The 19,782-nt window shown below is 43.2% G+C and overlaps 1 protein-coding gene across 4 annotated transcripts in view; it reads left to right on the top strand.

The window, feature by feature from the left end:
• Positions 1 to 19,782, top strand: part of NF2 (NF2, moesin-ezrin-radixin like (MERLIN) tumor suppressor) — a 109,723-nt gene that overhangs the window by 14,504 nt on the left and 75,437 nt on the right. For all 4 annotated transcript variants that reach the window (XM_073671686.1, XM_073671669.1, XM_073671692.1 and 1 more), the window contains exons 3-9: positions 901 to 1,026; positions 1,112 to 1,234; positions 1,330 to 1,413; positions 4,838 to 4,906; positions 8,502 to 8,584; positions 8,679 to 8,754; positions 12,218 to 12,352. In XM_073671686.1, coding sequence (XP_073527787.1) covers positions 901 to 1,026; positions 1,112 to 1,234; positions 1,330 to 1,413; positions 4,838 to 4,906; positions 8,502 to 8,584; positions 8,679 to 8,754; positions 12,218 to 12,352 — 696 coding nt within the window. The remainder of the gene's footprint in view (positions 1 to 900; positions 1,027 to 1,111; positions 1,235 to 1,329; positions 1,414 to 4,837; positions 4,907 to 8,501; positions 8,585 to 8,678; positions 8,755 to 12,217; positions 12,353 to 19,782) is intronic.

The raw sequence follows: 19,782 nt of genomic DNA, 5'->3' as shown, positions 1-19,782 counted from the left end.
CATCAACCCTAGTATCTCCAGTATTATTTGAAACACGGGAAGGACAGCATTATGAACAACTTCTTCTGGTATATCAAGCATTAGATCAGAAAGTCATGGTAAACAGCAGTGTGAGCAGCCTTGTCTTACTTCAGCACTCCAGATATCTCCAAAGGCTTGAAATTGCAGCATCAAAATCTTCAATAAATCACTCCTTTATTGGAAAAATAGTTAAGTTGCAATTCTAATGCTGACTGTAAGTAGCAAACAAGTTTCACACTGCTGACTTTATAATTAATGTCTTTATTATTAATTATTATAAGTAATGGTCAGTTACCAAATATTAAAGGGAATCTGTTGCTAGGATCAACCTTCTTAAGCCGTCTAGAATAGCATGTAGGTCATAAAAAATTGGATAAAATGATACTTTTATATCTGCGATCCAATATTTTTATTCCAGGGTAATTTAATATTTTTCTTAATTTGGAAATTAGCTGTTATGCTCTATTGGCCGGACACAGATCTGCTTGAGAATCTGCCTCCAGAGCTTATTTTAAATGAAAGGGGGAGTTACCAGTGTGAGACATGTAATAACAGACTGTCTGCTCTCCTGATCTACATGTCTCTGTACTGTTAACTTCCTCTTTCATTTAAAATAAGCTCTGATGGAACATTTTCAGGAAGATCTGGGTGGGTCCATTAGATCTTAACAGCTCATTTATATATTAAGAAAAATGTGCATTTCTCGCGAATGAGACATTGGATCGCAGCTACCAAGATATCATGGTATTCAACTTTCTATGACCTGCGTGCCCATATAGACTGCTTAGGAGGGGTGATCCTACTGACAGATTCCCTTTAAATATGATTCTTCCCAGAAAATTGGTAGCAATATTTTTACACGTATTTGTTATCTTTTAGGTGAAATGGAAAGGAAAGGACCTTTTTGACCTGGTATGTCGTACTTTGGGGCTTCGGGAAACCTGGTTCTTTGGGCTACAATACACTATTAAGGACACTATTGCATGGTTGAAAATGGATAAAAAGGTAATCTGTAAAGAGCAGTGCTGCAATAGTGATAGGCAACGGCATCACAAGAACGCTAATTTTAGTTACATTTTTTATCCTTAAGGTATTGGACCATGATGTCCCAAAAGAAGAACCTGTCACCTTTCATTTTTTAGCCAAGTTTTACCCAGAAAATGTTGAGGAAGAACTTGTACAAGAGATTACGCAGCATCTCTTCTTCCTGCAGGTGCTTATTTTACTGCTTTATTTATTGTTCTGGTTTTACCTCTCCTCATATGTTCATAGTTCTCACTTACCTAGTCTCTTTTCTTTTTTAAATAGGTGAAAAAGCAGATACTGGAAGAGAAAATATACTGTCCACCCGAAGCTTCTGTGCTGCTAGCATCATATGCTGTTCAAGCAAAGGTGAGTTTTTCTCTTCGCTGTAGGATACATTATTGCTCCTGCGCATTTTGTTGCTTTATTGTGCACATTTCTTAAAACTTTAACATATGTCAAAATGACATGTTGCAGGTTTTGATCAGTAAAGGACCAGATGCTGAAACTGAACTGGTGTTGAAACGAAGGGTTTCATTAAGCTGGGTGCTGCTTCCCTTCAATTCTGCTCCTCTCTAGGAGATCTTCTATGAGGAGCCCTGCTTCTTGCTTTCCTAGACATGCTAATTAGTTCTTTTGCATCTTTGTTTCATTGATCTGTACCTCAACTGTTCAAATCCTCCTTCATGTATAGGTCAAATGTTTGAAACGTTAGCAATCCTATAAAATAACAGTAGCAGGTGGTACTCGCCCTCCCTGGGATCAGTGTCCGCTACTGCTCTCATCTCTTATAGTTTGGCTGCAGCGGTGGCGTCCTGTTGGCAGTGCACATCACCGCTGGAGCCAGTCATCAGGCTCATTGGCTTATACCGTCTACATCGGCAGAACCGCTGTTTAATGTGTAGCACCACATTGAAGCTACTTTTTTCAATACCAATTAAGAAATTACTTTTTTTCTTAGCTATCCTCTAATATACTTTCACTGATTCCTGCCCTTAAAGTGAACCTGACAGCTGATACATGCTGCCTAATCCGTGGGCAGCATGTATCAGACACTGGCTGTATAATCTCAGACCATGAAAATTATTCTTAAATGGGGTCCATACACCATATAACCACCAGGAAGTCAGAGACCCTAAAAGAAAAAATATTTTAGGGCCTCATTCACACGTCAGTATTTTTGATCAGTATTTCATCAGTATCTTGCATGCCAAAACCAGGAGTGGAACTTGCAAAGAAAAACTATAATTGAAATATTGACACCTGTTCTGTGTTTTTGAGACACTCCTGGTTATGGCATACAAATATTGATGAAATACTGATCAAACATACCGATGTGTGGATAAGGCCTAAAAGTTACCAGGTACCGAGCAACCCTGTAGACTAGTTGGGATAGGCAGGCTGAGCCACGCTGGAGACTAGTCGGACAGGTGAGTCCCCGGCGGTTTTCCTGCCACCGCTGCCCTGGGTTGACAGGTCTCTCCTTACTTGCGCGTATAGATGGAGACCTGTCACTCCAGGGCAGCGGGCTAGGAGAAGTCTCTGGGGACCTGCCTGTCCGACTAGTTGGTTCCCGGCAGCCTTTAGAGTATGTTTTACTCTGAAATGCCAACTATATGAAAGAAAATGAATCAATGCAAGTAGGATGTGCACACGTGATAAGCAACTAAATACACATTTTTATTGATGCAAAATAACAAACACAACTATATATAAAATGATTTAAAAAGCAGGAAAAGCATGCAATAAAGTACAAGGCCGTGCTCCAGTACTTTTATTGTGTGTTTTTTTTAAGTGATTTTATATATAGTTGTGTCTGTGTTTTTTGCATCAATAAAAATGTGTATTTAATTACTTATCAGATGTGCACATCCTACACATGCATTGATTCATTTTCTTCTGTATAGTCTGTTGCCCATTCAATGCAGGGTGTAGCACCCGTACCAATATTATGATTGTCTTTATATATATTTGATTCTCGTTCACCCCACCTTCCATGTTTGTTAGGGCTCTTTCACACGTCAGTATTTCCGATACGAGTGGTGACAGTTTCCACACGTACCAGGGACACAGACACACGTCAGTGTGTTTCCAAGGTCCGTGTGTCCATGTGATCCACACGTAGACATGTCTGCTTTATGTCAGGCAGCACAGATCACACAGACCAATTCAAGTCAATGGGTCCATGTAAACATGTATCGCACACGGATGCCATCTGTGTGACACGTATCGGCGCTTGGGAATCAGCAGTACAGTTAGCACTGTTCCCAAGCACTGGGTGCTGAACGCTGCCCTCGTCATAGTCCCCTGCCGGCGCTGCTATCATCACCAACAGGGGTTAATGATGAGAGTTGTAATCTGCTCCCGGTGTCTCCACTTGTAAAAATAAGAATAAAATAAAAAAATGCATATACTCACCTGTCCTACGTGTCCCCCACTGTAATCCATGCCACCGCTCAGCAGAGGAGCTGGGGAGAATGACTCCTGCAGCGAGTGGTGTCCTGTCACTCACTGTGGTTAGCAGAGGTCCGGGGCCGCTCGCTGCAGGAGTCACCCTCCCCAGCTCCTCTGCTGAGCGGTGGCATGGATTATAGTGGGGGACGCTTCGGACTGATGAGTAAATTAATTTTTTATTTTATACTTATTTACACAGCCGGAGACACCAGGAACAGACTACAACGCACATCATTAACCCCTGCTGGTTCTGATCGCAGCACCAGCAGGGGACTATGATGAGGGCAGCGTTCAGCACCCAGCGCTTGGGAACAGCGATAACTGTACCATTGACTACCAAACGCTGGTACGTGTGCTCCTGATGCGGCACATATATGCCACACAGGTGGACACGGATATCTCTGGTACGGGTTTTTCAACAATGCTGCAGCGTTTCAGAGTCAAACCTACTTGGCTGAGATCATACAGCCAGTGACTGATCTGGATCAGGCAGCATGTATCAGCTGTAAGGTTGACTTTAAAGTGTATTTTGCACCAATTTTTAGGTTGTAGTTAAAATTATTTTTTGCTATATTCTATTATTCCAATAAATTAGATCTTTTTCCTTTTTCATTTAGTTCTCTTTGCACCATTTTCAAGTAAAGTAAGAGATCAGATTGAGTGTCAAAGAGAACGTCTGTTGAAAATGCAACTTGTTTCACAAATCCAGCATTGTTTTTTTTTTGTTCCTGAGCCTCTCTGTAACTGAGATATAGCCGCTCTTCCCTGTATGTAATTACTATTCTAGTCTTATTAGCCAAGCGGGCATGATCTTCAAGAAGACATTCACAAGAAACCGTTAAGGATCACACCCCCTTGGATAATAAGACAAGATTTACAATCACAAATAGAAAAATTACCATCATTCAGAAATATATGCGAGTGCTTGTCATTTTCGCAATCATTATTTATGAGGCCGCCACCTCAGACACGAGCACCATAGTTCTTCAGTAAAGTTTAGATTGGATTACATATTTATTTCAAGGGAAGAACGGCCATATATAGCTTGAGGTGGTACTTGATCTTTTCATTTAAAGCCCCATTCACTTCACATGACTGCAACTGGATGTCTCTTTGCAAGGAAAATAGTTTAAAAGCCCCACCTCTGGCTTATTCATTAAGTTTGTGGAGGTTCTGCGTTCGGACCACCACTGGTCACAAGTGGGTATCTTGTTATAGTGGTATGCCATGACTTTGTGTGATCGGGATAACCCTTTAAATTAGAACAGTTTAGGAAATTTGGGTAATGACTTTATTTGTTTTTGTTTTAGCTCATTATTTTTCCATTATTCTGTTTTAGTATGGTGATTATGATGCATCTGTACACAAACGTGGATTCTTGGCAGAGGAGGAGCTGCTTCCTAAAAGGGTGAGTTAGAACTATTTCAGCATTTAATTTAATTTGTCTCAGATTGGCCATATATTTTGTAAGTCAAAAATGGTCATTTTAGATAATTTTCACGAACGTTGTCTTTTTGTGACAAACAGACGTGTGATAAATACAGACCCACAAAAGGTATCTGAAGAGTTGATCTGCCATGTTAATTTTATTTTTGTTGTCTGGTGCTGAAGTTAAAGTCGTTCACAATCGATTAATGAAAGCCAAGTCTCAGGGCTCTTTCACACGTCATTATTTCCGGTATGTGTGGTGACAGTTTCCACACGTACCGGACACGCGCATTTGAATGGGTCTGTGCACATGTCAGTGTGTTTGTCCGTGTGCTCCACGCGGAGACGTGTCCGTTTTTGGACGACACGTGCCGCACACGGATGCCATCTGTATGACACGTACCGGTGCTTGGGAATCAGTGTAGTTAACGCTGTTCCCAAGCGCCAGGTGCTGAACGCTGCCCTCATCATGGTTCCCTGCCGGCGCTCCGATCAGCACCAGCAGGGACAATGATGAGGGTAGTAGTGTCTTCGCCCCGCAGTGTCCACCTGTGTAAAAATAAGAATAAAATAAAAATATCCTTATACTCACCTGTCCTAAGTGTCCTGCGCTGTAATCCATGGGACCGATCTGCAGAGGAGCTGGGGAGAATGAAGCGCTGCAGTGAGCGGCCCCGGAGCTGTGCTCAGTGAGTGACAAGACACCGCTCCTGAGCTCAGCAGAGGTCCAGGGCTGCTCGCTGCAGCGCTTCATTCTCCCCGACTCCTCTGCTGATCAGTCCCATGGATTACAGCGGGGGACACTTAAGACAGATGAGTATAAGGATTTTTTTTATTTTATTCTTTTTTTTACGCAGGTGGACACTGCGGGAGCAGACACTACTACCCTCATCATTGTCCCTGCTGGTGCTGATCGCAGCATCGGCAGGGAGCCATGATGACGGCAGAGTTCAGCACCTGGCTCTTGGGAACAGCGCTAACTGTTCACTGATTCCCAGGCGCTGGTCCGTATGATCCTGAGGCGGCACACGGTTGCCACATGTGTGACACACTCGGACACACAGGACACGGATATCTCCAGTACCGGTTTTTACAGTACCGGAGATATACGGACGTGTGAAACCCGTCTAAGACTCAGATCAAGGCAGAGATCAATTGGTTGTTTTCTCCAAATTGTTGTTTTTTTTTTTTTTTTTACTTATGGCATTGTTGTCCCAAAACTACAACCATCACAGACCAACCGTAAACAAGTCTTTCAGAAAGCAGCCATGTGAAAACACTAATGTATGAGCACTAGGGTTGAGCGAGTATGTTCTGTCCGAGTATGCTTGGGCCGAGCTCCGAGTATTTATAGCTGCTCGGTGATAAGGTTAAATCGCTCCCGTGTGCATGATTTGCAACTGTTTGACAGCTATATTACATGTAAGGAATGTGTAAGAAATAGACATTCCTCCCATGTAATAAAACTGTCAAACAGTCGCAAATCATGCACATGGGAGCGATTCAACCATATCACCGAGCAGCTATAAATACTCGGAGCTCGGCCCGAGCATACTCTGCAAAAGGGTTAATAGAACATACTCGCTCAACACTAATGAGCACCTTTAGAGTGTACTCACACTGCTCCCAGGACGTGTATGTCAAACGTATCTATAGGCGGGATGTGTTCATTCTTTTCATGTAGGCCAAAAGAGCTTTTTTTGGCCTCTGCCCGGCTTGTGTGCATGTGACTGTAAGGAAAAGTCTATGCTGTGAGTTCCAGAAAAGATGGCTATAGCTTGTTGTACTTTATTTAACATTGAAGCAAATAGTCTTATGTCACTATATAGGCATACATTGGTGTATATAAGGAAATCCTCCCAAAGTATACCATCAGCATACACTGCAAACACTGTGTGAATAGTCTTAAGGCCCCGTCACACTAAGCGATGCAGCAGCGATCCCGACAACGATACGACCTGTCAGGGATCGTTGCTGCATCGCTAATACATCGTTGGTGAGCTGTCAAACAGGCAGGCTCACCAGCGATCAGGGGAGCAGCGATATCGTGGAAAGAATCGTTCCACGATGTCCTGCTCCCGTTACCAGCCTGCTGCAAGCAGGAGCAGGCTGGTAACTATGGTAAACATCGGGTTACTAAGTGCGCGTGTGCCCCTAGTAACCCGCTGTTTACCATGGATACCACTCTGCTACGGTGCGCGGGAGCCTCCGCGCACCGTAGCAGAGTGGTATCCATGGTAAACAGCGGGTTACTAAGTGCGCGCGTGCCCCTAGTAACCCGATGTTTACCATAGTTACCAGCCAGATCGTTGGTCCCGCTGGTCACACACAGCGATGTGTGCTGGCCAGCGGGAGGCCAACGACCAAAAAATGGTCCAGGACACTTTGCAACGATCAGCGACCTCACAGCAGGGGCCTGATCGTTGCAAAGTGTCACACACAGCGACATCGCTGGTGAGGTCGCTGGTGAGTCACCAAAACCGTGACTCAGCAGTGATATCGCTAGCGATATCGCTATGTGAGACGGGGGCTTTAGTCTCTGCACATGGCCACTAAGGTAAAAGAGCCATATTTTCAAGTCAGTGGCTGTCTAAAAAAAACAAAACCAGCATTTAGTGACCATACTTTCATGATCTTAGGTGACAGGACCTGATCATGTATTTGGCATTAAGTATACAGTATTATTGCCACGTGAATGAGCTACATTTCCACATCCGTGTGACATGTCCCAGTGAAGTGTTTTTGTTTTTTTTTACTTTTCGGACAGCTCACTGACCCATAGGGTTTCTTTGAGCCATACACAGATCAGTTTTTAAAATGGGTTCATATCTTCGATCCATGAGCCTCAGTGCATTTCCTATTTTCATTCGTTTTTTAAATTAGGGTCAGCCATCAGTCTGGGGATCCATGGGACGCGGATGAAAGTAGGAAGACTATGGCCGCGATTCATCAAAGCAATTTTGACAGAATTCTGGCATAAATTCTTTCAAAATCACAAAATTTTAGCCGCAATACCAAGTTGCGCAAAAAATGTTTTGGCTTTTCATGCCAGTTTCTCACAACTCTGCCAAGATTGGTGGAGCCACGGGAGCCTGATATCACAGTTTGTCTAATTCATGACGAGATGTGACGTTCCCTGCTTCAGAAATCTTACTCCAGTCAGGCACTGTAGTAAGATTTGTGGCGAGGTGCAAGCCACTCATCAGCCGCTCCTGATTCATTAGCTTGTGCGCCTCTTAATGAATAAGGAGCGTCTGACTCAAACACCTCCCCTCGTCAAGACTGGCCAAGAAAACAGCGGACTTGGTGAATCAGGGCCATACTGTGTACTTCGCAGTTTTATCTTCGTTTTTAACTGATACTATAAGAGTAAATGGATATAGAAACTTCATACAGTTATACCTGTCTCAGTGATTAAAAAAAAAAATGGATGCAACTAGGAATGTTACCCGAGAAAAAATTGTTCAGTTTCTCTCGGATGGTAAGATCACACTGTTGTGTGAATCTATCCTTAAAGTGTAGCCAAAGCCTGCGCATTGAGTTTTATTACATTGCTTCCTGTTTGTATCACTCAGGTAATAAACCTATATCAGATGACTCCAGAGATGTGGGAGGAGAGGATCACTGCATGGTATGCAGAACACCGTGGGCGCACTAGGTACGCTGCCACTCACTGATGTTGTCTTTAGAATTGTTGCTGTTTGTTGCATCCCTGAAAATGAAATTGAGCAATGTATAATTATTTTTTTCAGAGATGAAGCTGAAATGGAATACCTGAAAATAGCACAAGACACGGAGATGTATGGAGTAAATTATTTTCTAATACGGGTGAGAAATGGCTCTTGTGCAGTTAGTTATTTGAGACCTATGCTTTTGTATTTCATTTGACTAGGATATTTGTCAATTAAGACATAAAGAACAGCTCCCCCTTTGATGGCCTTGAGTTGACCACTTATTAAATAGGCAACATGTAATTTTTCACTTTCCGAGGCTGCAGATGGAAAACCTGTAGCTAGCAATTGCTGATTAGGATAGTATCAGTTTAAGTATGGAGTTTTCTCCATGATACCATTCTTAAAAAACTAAGTGCCATATTTTTCGGACCATAACAAGCACCTAGGTTGTTTGAGGAGGAAAATAGAAAAATATTGAAGCAAAAAATGTGGTCCTGATACACTGTTATGGGGGGAATCTGCTGCTTACACTGTTACAGGGGTAATGTCCCCCAATTCTGTACTAATATCCCCCATCCTGGTATACGTGGCCCCCCAACCCCCATCCCATCCCTGGTATACATGTCTTCCCCATCCTGGTATACATGGCTCCCCTTCCTGCTTCCTGGTATACATGATCCCCCACCCCATTCTTTGTATACATGGCTCCCCTTCCTGGTATACATGGGCCGTCCCCCATCCCCATCCTGGTATACAGGGTCCCCCATCCCCATCCTGGTATACAGGGTCCCCCATCCCCATCCTGGTATACAGGGTCCCCCATCCCCATCCTGGTATACAGGGTCCCCCATCCCCTTCCTGGTGTACATGGGCCCCATCCCCATCCTGGTATATATAGCCCCCATCACACTGCACACTGAAAAAAATAAATGATTCTACTCACCTCTCCTCTGCTCCCTCGCAGCACAGCATCTGGTTCTGATGCCAGCAGCTGATTACAGCGTGTAAGCAGGGCATGACGTCACTGCCATGCTCCCCCACACGCCAAGGTCAGCTGCTGAAATATTCACTGCTCCCCACGCCCGGGACTATGGGCGCGTGGAGCAGTGAATATTCATTTTCTTTAATATCGAGCACACGGTTAGTCGCAGCCGCCGGCTCCTGCAGCGGTAGGGTGATCACGTGTGCGCTCTATTAAAGAGAATGAATATTCACTGCTCTCCACTCCGATAGTTCCACCCACTTCTCAGCTCTGGCTTCAGTGCATAGAGGTGGGCGGGACTATGGGTGTGGGGAGCAGTGAATATTCATTTTCTTTAACCCCTTTCTGATGTGGAGCATAATAGTACGGCCCACGTCAGATCCCCCTGTTTGTTTGACCTTTCCGGGCACATGTGAGCTGATCTATACAGCTGACATGCACCCGCAACAGCCGCGGGTGGAATTGCGATCCACCCGCAGCTGTTAACCAGTTAAATGCCGCTGTCAATCTCTTACAACGGCATTTAACTCGCGCTTCCGGGAAGCGTGTCATTGGCCCTGCCCATCGCCGACTCCGTCACATGATTGCGGGTCGCCGATGGGTTGGCATGACAACCCGGGGTCTGCAGGAGACCCCCTGTGATGGTCACTGCCAGATTGCTATGAGCGCCGCCCAGTGGTCGGCGCTCATAGCAAGTGAGCAAGTCTGCTACATACAGGCAATCTGATCATTGCATGTGTGTAGTACAGGTGATCACACAAGTACTGCATGGAGACTATTGATGCAAGCAAAAAGTAAAAAAAATGTAAAAAAAATATATAAGTTTAAATCACCCCCCTTTCTCCCCATTCAAAATAATTAAAAAAAAATACACATATTTGGTATCGCCGAGTTCAGAATTGCCCGATCTACTAATATAAAAAAAGAATTAATCCGATTGATAAACGGCGTAACGAGAAAAAAATTCAAAACGCCAGAAAACTTCAGCTCGGCACGCCAAAAATAAGCGATCACCCGGCCCCAGTTCCCGAAAAATGGAGGTGCTACGGGTCTCAGAAAAGGTGCCCTTTTTTTATTTATTTATTTTATTTTTTTTTAGCAAACTTTTGTATTTTTTTTTTACCACTTAAATAAAAAAGAACCTATACATGTCTGGTGTCTACAAACTCGTAATGACATGGAGAATAATAACGGCAGGTCAATTTTAGCATTCAGTGAACGTGGTAAAAAAAAACAACTGTGGAATTGCACTTTTTTTGCACTTGGAATTTTTTCCCCCATTTTCCAGTACAGGATATTGTACAACTTGTCCCGCAAAAATTAAGCCCTCATACGGCCATATTGACCGAAAAATAAAAAAGTTATGGCTCTGAGAAGAAAAGGAGCAAAAAACGAAAATGCAAAAACGGAAAATACTCCGGTCATGAAGGGGTTAACAGCTGGTACACATGTTAGCAGCAGCAGCTGGCTCTTGCCTCCTGTGACTCGCTCCTCTGCCGCTTCCCCCCATCCCTCCCCATCCACAACCGGACTGTAAGACACACCCCACTTTCCTCTAAAATTTGGGAGGAAAAAAGTGTCTTATAGTCCGAAAAATACGGTAATGTACAGAAGGTTTTGTTGTAAGGCTATGTGCCCACGATGCAGAAATGCTCCGGATTTTTCCTGAGCGTTTCTGCATCTCCCTGGCAGAAAAAACACATGCGGATTGTACATGCGGATTGTACATGCGTTTTTCCTGCCAGGGACAAGCGGAAGTGAAGCGTTCTTCACATGCATTTCCGCATGTGGGTTATCAAGCGCTTTTCCTAGCGATTTTAGCATCACTTGGAAAGTGCTTGACAACTTGGTCACACTATATAAATCCATGCAAATGACATGGATTTATATAGTGTGACCGAAAGAATGGTAAACAATAAATATTATACTTACCTTCTGATGGCCCCTGGTGTCCTTATCTGATCCGTCCTGGCTTGTCGGCAGCTCGCGGTAGATTTAAGGACCTGCCGACGTCAGCGGTCGCGTGACCCGTCACATGACTAAATTACATCAGCGCAGGTCCTTGAGTCCACCGCGATCTGCCGGCAAGCCAAGACAAGCACACCGGGGGCCATCAGAAGGTAAGTATAATATTTATTTTTTATTTTATTCTTTTTTTTACAGGTTCTATGGTACCCTGGTCCGGAGGAGAGTCTCCTCTTCTCCAGACCCGGGTACCATCTGCACACTGAAACTCATGGAATGCTCATGTACAGATGCAGTGATGCGGATTTCTTTCGTTCCAATGCAAGTCAATGGCGGGTAAAACGCAGCGCTTCCGCAAAATAATTGGTAGCGCTGCGGATTTTTCCGCAATGATAATCCGCAGCGGAAATTTCCGCAGCATGTGCACAGCACATGCGGATTATCATTGGGGAACATGGCAGACCTTCTACCAAGTGTTAAGCGTTTCTGCAGCGGAATTGGAATTTCATCTTCAACTTGCATATCTGTTCACAATAGCAGTAATTTTGAGAAGGGGTGGCAAACTTTTACATGCCACTGTATTTCGGATTATTTTTTTTTAAAAGCTGAATTTTCTGCACTTCACCCAAAAAAATTATTGTTCATTTTCCTTTGTCATTTCAAACCCAAGAACAAGAAAGGCACTGAACTGCTACTAGGAGTTGATGCCTTGGGACTCCATATTTATGACCCCGAAAATAGACTGACCCCTAAAACCTCTTTCCCCTGGAACGAAATTCGGAATATATCTTACAGTGATAAGGAGGTAACTCCCAACTGCATGCTTTTTTTCTTTTATAACAGTCTGTTTATTTATGTTGCTGTTTCAGTTTTTGTTTTTTTGCATTATCAGACTATTATACATGTTTACCTGCATTTTGCTACAACAGATGTGATATCCTACAACCCCTGGCAAAAATTATGGAATCACCGGGCTCGGAGGATGTTCATTCAGTTGTTTAATGTTGTTGAAAAAAAGCAGATCAAGACCGGAAACTTAAAGCAATATGTCTCCAAAACAGGAAATGCACAACAAAACAAATGGGAGGAAACTGGAGTCAATGTCTGTGACCGAACTGTAAGAAACGGCCTTAAAGAAATCAAGATTAAAAATGTGGTACGCAGTAAGGGTAATTTTTTTCAGACAAAGCAGAGGGAAAAAATTATGGAATCACTCAATTCTGAGGAAAAAATTATGGAATCATGAAAAACAAACACACAAAAGAACACTCCAATACATCACTAGTATTTTGTTGCACCACCTCTGGCTTTAATAACAGCTTGCAGTCTCTGAGGCATGGACTTAATGAGTGACAAACAGTACTCTTCATCAATCTGGCTCCAACTTTCTCTGATTGCTGTTGCCAGATCAGCTTTGCAGGTTGGAGCCTTGTAATGGACCATTTTCTTCAACTTCCATCAAAGATTTTCAATTGGATTGAGATCCGGACTATTTGCAGGCCATGACATTGACCTTATGTGTCTTCTTTCAAGGAATGTTTTCACAGTTTTAGCTCTATGGCAGGATGCATTATCATCTTGAAAAATGATGTCCTCATCCCCAAACATCTTTTCAATTGATGGGATAAGAAAACTGTCCAAAATATCAGTGTAAACTTGGGCATTTATTGAAGATGTAATGACAGCCATCTCCCCAGTGCCTTTACCTGACATGCAGCCCCATATCATCAATGACTGTGGAAATTTGCATGTTCTCTTCATACAGTCATCTTTATAAGGCTCATTGGAACGGCACCAAACAAAAGTTCCAGCATTATCACGTTGCCCAATGCAGATTCATGATTCATCACTGAATATGACTTTCATCCAGTCATCCACAGTCCACGATTGCTTTTCCTTAGCCCATTGTAACTTTGTTTTTTTCTGTTTAGGTGTTAATGATGGCTTATGTTTAGCTTTTCTGTATGTAAATCCCATTTCTTTTAGCTTTTCTTAAAGCCCTAAAGTTGCCATTTGAAATGACTTTAGTTTTGTGCCATGTCTGTGATCTGATTTTTTTTCAACAACCTTAAACAACTGAGTAAACATCCTACGAGCCCGGTGATTCCATAATTTTTGCCAGGGGTTGTAGTACAAGGAATAAAAGCATAATGGCTTACCAAGCTTCGTAGCTAGAAATAAATGGGCTTTGTCATTGCAATGGTATATAGAGACATTTTGAATATATAAAAAACGCTATGGCCGCTATTGATCCCAAAGTGGTTATTCAAATCAAAAACATGGAACATATGGAGAAACCCTTAGACAATGTTCAATCTAACCAATATACTAACCATTTTATCTGGATTTTTTTGCTGAATGTTGGGCTTTGCTTACTCTTAAGAGCTTCCTTTTGATAAAGTATGATTCTGGTTATGATTTTTGCTTGGATTTTATTAACCTCTTTTAGCTTATAATGGCAGCAGCAGAATGCTTCAGGAGGCAATGGAAACCTGACATAAGATAAATAATGCAAGTCTGAGCAGCTCCACAACTTTTATATATAAGTAGCACTGTAATTGATCTGTATATCACATCCTTACCTAATGTATTATACCTTGTATAGGTACAAAGCCAAAACCTCAGTAAGAATGTCAATAACTAAAGAAAATTCTAAATATATAAAATACATGATTGTTTAGGTGAGGAACTATTGAAAAAGATGGAAATCTCCAGCTCTTACCCAGATGGAACAGCCCTCACTTTTCAGAAGATGCATGAAAAGGCTTCATACAGATTACCTCTTCAGTTTACAGTGATTTGAAAAAGTATTCATATCCCCTGAACGTTTCCACATTTTTTTCACATTTTCCCCACAAACTTAAATATATTTTATTGGGATTTTATGTGATATACCTACACAAAGTAGCATGTATTTGTGAAGTGTAAAGGAAATGATACATGGTTTTCTAATTATGTTAAAAATATATTTCTGAAAATTGTGACCTGAATTTGTATTCAGCCCCCTGTAGTCTGATACCCCTAAATAAAATCCTGAGTGAACATACAGGGCAGTGGAGTCGGAGTCGTAAAGTCGGAGTCTGTATAAAATGGACCGACTCCTAAAATATATAATAAATTGGGTGCAGTAGATCAATGCAGTTTGTGGGGAATATTTTTCATAGGAATTTGGGAAAGTTATGAAATGTCCTATAAATGGCTGTTCTATTCCTGATCTAAGGCTACATTCACACACAGCGTTTTTGCTGCGTTTTTTTAGGATACGTTTTCAGCTGCAAAAGCACATCAGCTTTTTAAAAAAAACGCATCACCTGAAAGGTTTTTGAGCTCATAGATAATGTTTTCAATAGCAAAAGCATATTAGAAAAACGCCGAACAAACTGACATGCTCATTCTTTGTGAGGATCTGTTTTTGAGCCCAAAAACGGATCCTCACAAAACGATGTGTCTGAATGTCATATCTTGAAACCCATTGACTTTGCTGGGATGCCCAGAGACACTGCATTTTACTGCAAAAAACGGATCCGCAAAAACGCTGTGTGTGAATCATGGCCGTAGCCAGCGAGGGGCAGGGGGGGAAGCTTCCCCCCCCCCCCCCTCCAGAAGCAGGGGCACGGGGCACGCACCTATCAAAACTCACTTGTATGCTGCAGTGCTCCCATCCTGCACTGGCTCCAGACTGCAGGGGGCAATCTCCCCTCCTCTGTCCTGTCTTCTGCCGTCTTCACTAGAGAGAGGAGGGCGAAGGACGCCTGCCCTGCACAGGATCCGTTTCCTGGGACCCGAGCTGGAGAAAGTGAAAGTACCACTGCTCATCTCTGTCACAGGAAGGTAACTAATGCTAATATTGTAGGTGATTATTATGTGCTCTCTGTACAATGTGTGTGAACTATATGTGCAATGTACTATTTGCTGTCTGTAGCTGTCATCTGTCTATCACACTCCATCCCTCTCTCCGATTAAATGTCTGATGTTCACATTGTACTACAATAAATTTTTCACTTAAATATAAGCAGTATATGTGGGAGTCTCGGAGTCGGTGTAAGGGAAATTGAGGAGTCGGAGTCGCAGGTTTGGCTTACCGACTCCAATTGTCTCCAGTAGTCACATAATTAGTATACAGAGACCACCCATGTGTAATTTATTTTCAGTATAACTACAGCTGTTCTGTGAAAGTCTCAAGAGGTTTGTTTGAGAACATTAGGTATCAAACAGCATCCTGAAAACCAACTAACATACCAGACAGGTAAGGGATAAAGTTGTGTAGGAGTAAAGCTAGGTTAGATATATATATAATATGCAGACATTCATATATATATATATATACACACACATATGCACAGCTCTGGCAAAAATAAAGAGCCCACTGCACAGTTTTCTAAAAATCACCATCTCTTACATGTTGGACAGCCCTTCCATTCCAGTGTCCGTTGAATTCCAACCAAAGTCCACCTCATTCCACTTAAAGTGCTTCTGATTAGGTGATCACCTGAACCAAATCTTATGTAACAAGGGAAAGTATAAAAAAACACTGCTGTGGTCTTCACAATCCTCTTGTAATAGGTCAAGCTGGATGGCAAAACAAGTGCTAGGAATAGCCCAAAAGTAATTTGAATGAAAAAATAACTTTTAACCATGCCAAATGAGTTGAAAAGAAAAGTCTTGAGTGACGAAAAGAAGGGCTCAATTCTGGCTTTACTAGCGGAGGGATACAGTGAGCGTCATGTTGCCTCCATCCTTAAAATTTCGAAGACGGCAGTCCATTACAACACAAGGTCAAACAGCAGACATTGGGGACAACAAAGCTGCTCTCCACTGACCAGAATGACCGTCATCTTATTCAAATGTCACTCAGCAACCGCAGGATGACTTCAAGTGATCTACAAAAGGAATGGCAAATGGCAGCTGGGGTGAAGTGCACGGCAAGAACAGTTCGTAACAGGCTCCTAGAGTCAGGCCTCAAGTCATGTAAAGCTAGAAAAAAAGCCTTTCATGAATGAGAAGCAAAGGAGAGCCAGGCTGAAGTTTGCCAAAGACCCATAAGGATTGGACCATAGAGGACTGGAGTAAGGTAATCTTCTCTGATGAGTCTAATTTTCAGCTTTGCCCAACATCTGGTCATCTATTGGTTAGACGGAGACCTGGAGAGGCATAAAAGTCACAGTGTCTTGCACCCACTGTGAAATTTGGTGGAGGATTGGTGATGATGTGGGGATGCTTCAGCAAGGCTGGAATTGGGCAGGTTAATCTTTGCGAAGGATGTATGAATCAAGCCGCATACAAGGTTATCCTTGAAAAACACTTGCTTCCTTCTGCTCAGGCAATGTTCCGCAACTCTGAGGACTGGTTTTTCCAGCAGGACAATGCCCCATGCCACACAGCTCGGTCAATCAATGTGTGGATGAAGGAGCACCACATCAAGACCCTGTTATGGCCAGCCCAATCTCCAGACCTGAACCCCATTGAAAACCTCTGGAATGTAATCAAGAGGAAGATGAATAGTCACGAGCCATCAAACAAAGAAGAACTGCTTAAATTTTTGTGCCAGGAGTGGCATAAGATCACCCAAAAGCAGTGTGAGTGACTGGTGGAAAGCATGCCAAGACGCATGAAAGCTGTGATTAAAAATCATGGTTATTCCACCAAATATTGATTTCTGAACTCTTCCTGAGTTAAAACATGAGTATTATTGTTTCTGAACGAATAAGAACTTGTTTTCTTTGCATTATTTGAGGTCTGACAGCACTGGTTCTTTTTTATTATTTTGACGATTTCTCATTTGCTGCAAATAAATACAAAATTTTTAGCTTTGAATTTCGGAGACGTCAGTAGTTTATAGAATAAAACAACAATGTACATTTTACTCAAATATACCTATAAAGAGAAAAATCAGAGAAAATGAAAATTTTGCAGTGGTCTCTTTATTTTTGCCAGAGCTGTATATCTATAATATTATCGTCCAAGTGTCCCTCTGTCTGAAGCCTCTATAGACTGCACAAGCGCGACACGCCTGCGCAGTCTAGCTCCAGACAGAAGAACGCATGGAGCCGTTACAGGTAAGAGGAGTGTATGGCGCTGGAGATCGCGGTATGCGTAGACACTGAACGCATACCACGATCTCTGGCGCCATACTTACCTGACCGGGAGGAGCGTTACCACGGGGCCTCTCTTCTGGCCGGAGACCGGGGGCGGAGTGAAGGCGTCAGAATCGGCGCATGCACATAGCGCTATTCGGCGCCATTTTGCTGAAGACAAATTTGCAGTGTCTCTTCAGCAAAATGGCGCTGGACAGCGCGGTTCTCCAGCACCGCTCTCCTCCCCTGGCCTCGGGCAGAACAGGACACCGCAGCGCTGGAGCACAGGTAAGAAAGGTGAGTATGAGTGTTTAAGGATTGGAGGATGAGGGGTACCACGCATACCAGGATTGGGGGTGAGGGGGGCCACGCGTACCAGGATAGGGATGAGGGCAGCACATAACAGGATGGGGGAACAGGATTGGGGAACACAAATACCAGCATGGGGGCAGCAGAAATACCAGCATGGAACACCATATACCAATAAAAATACTCGCCACCCAGGCGTAGAACGGGCTCAATAGCTAGTATAATATATCATCCAAAAATGGAATGAATATGACACAACTGCACATCTACCAAGACGTGGCCGTCCTTCTAAACCGACATCCCAAGCAAGGAGAGCACTAATTAGAGAAGCAGCCAAGAGGGCCATTCTCACTCTGGAGGAGCTGCAGAGATCCACAGCTCATGTGGGAGAATCTGTCCACAGGACAACTATTAGTCGTGTACTCAACAAATCTGGCCTCTATGGAAAAGTGGCAAGAAGAAAACCATTATTTATAACAAGCCATAAGAGGTCCCTTTTGCAATTTGCAAAAAAATCATGTACAGAACAGAACAAGTATTGGAAGAAGGTGCTCTTGTCAGATGAGACCAAAGTAGAACTTTTTGGGGTATTGCAAAACGCTGTGTTTGGCGGAAAACTAACACTGCACATCATCCTGAAAACCCCCCCCCCCCCGTCAAACATGGTGGTGGCAGAATCATGCTGTGGGGATGCTTTTCTTCAGCAAGGACAGGGAAGCTGATCAGAGTTTATGGGAAGATGGATGGAGCTAAATACAGGACAATCCTGGTGGAAAACCTGTTAGAGGCTGCAAAAGACTTGCGACTGGGGCGAAGTTTCACCTTCCAGCAGAACAATAATCCTAAACATACTGCCAGGCTGCAACAGAATGGTTTAGATGAAGGCATATCCATGTGTATCAACGGCCCAGTCAAAGTCCAGATCTAAATCCCATTGAGAACCTGTGGCAAGACTTGAAAATTGCTGTTCACAGTCGCTCTCCAGCCAATCCCACTGAGCTAGAGCTAGTTTGCAAATAAGAATGGGCGAAAATGTCAGCCTCTAGATGTGCATAGCTGGTAGAGAAATACCCCAAAAGACTTGCAGCAGTAATTGCAGAGAAAGGTTGTCCTACAAAGTATTGACTCGGAGGTGAGCGAGGGGGGTGGAATTGAATACAAATGCACGTCCCAATTTTCAGATTTTTAAATGTTTAGAAAACCATGTATCATTTCCTTTACACTTCACAAATACTTGCTACTTTGTGTTGGTATATCACACAAAATCCAAATTAAATACATTAAGTTTGTGGGGGTAACGTGAAAAAGTTCACTTGGTATGAATACTTTTTCAAGGCATTGTAGCTGTATGCTGAGATTCCAAGCAGTAGAGAGAGGGCAGCTCGTGATATCTGCTGCTTTAGCAGCCTGTATAATGATCCCTACGCATCTCTGAAATGGCAGAGACCAGGCAAGAGTTACTTTCCTTGCAAAGCCAAAATGCTCTTTTCACCTCCTTTATTTGAAAATCATTTTAACCGGTTCCCGACCGCCCACTGTAGATAAACGTCGGCGCTTGCTGGGCTCTGTGCAGCGCCGACGTTTAAAAACGGTGGGTGGTCCCGCAGCGCTCAGGACCCCCAGGGTCCTGCAAGCACTGCTATTCCGGTGCAGAGCGTTAGCTCTGACAGGGGACATCATCGGGACCTGATTGGATCAGGTCCCAATGATGTTAACCCTTTGCTATGTTCTATATGCCGCGATCTATAGTGATCGCGGCATATAGAAGATAGACAGAGGAGAGGGGGTCGTCTTACTTACCTCTCCGACGACCCCTGATACCTTCCAGGACCTGGCGTTGCTATGGCAGCTA

This window comes from Phyllobates terribilis, unplaced genomic scaffold (genome assembly GCF_046119375.1).
Source record: "Phyllobates terribilis strain yellow unplaced genomic scaffold, ASM4611937v1 Scaffold_1__5_contigs__length_1240528914, whole genome shotgun sequence".
NCBI classification, from domain to species: Eukaryota; Metazoa; Chordata; class Amphibia; order Anura; family Dendrobatidae; genus Phyllobates; species Phyllobates terribilis.
The sequence above is the reverse complement of the archived record's forward strand: the minus strand, read 5'-3'. Positions and strand labels throughout refer to the sequence as shown.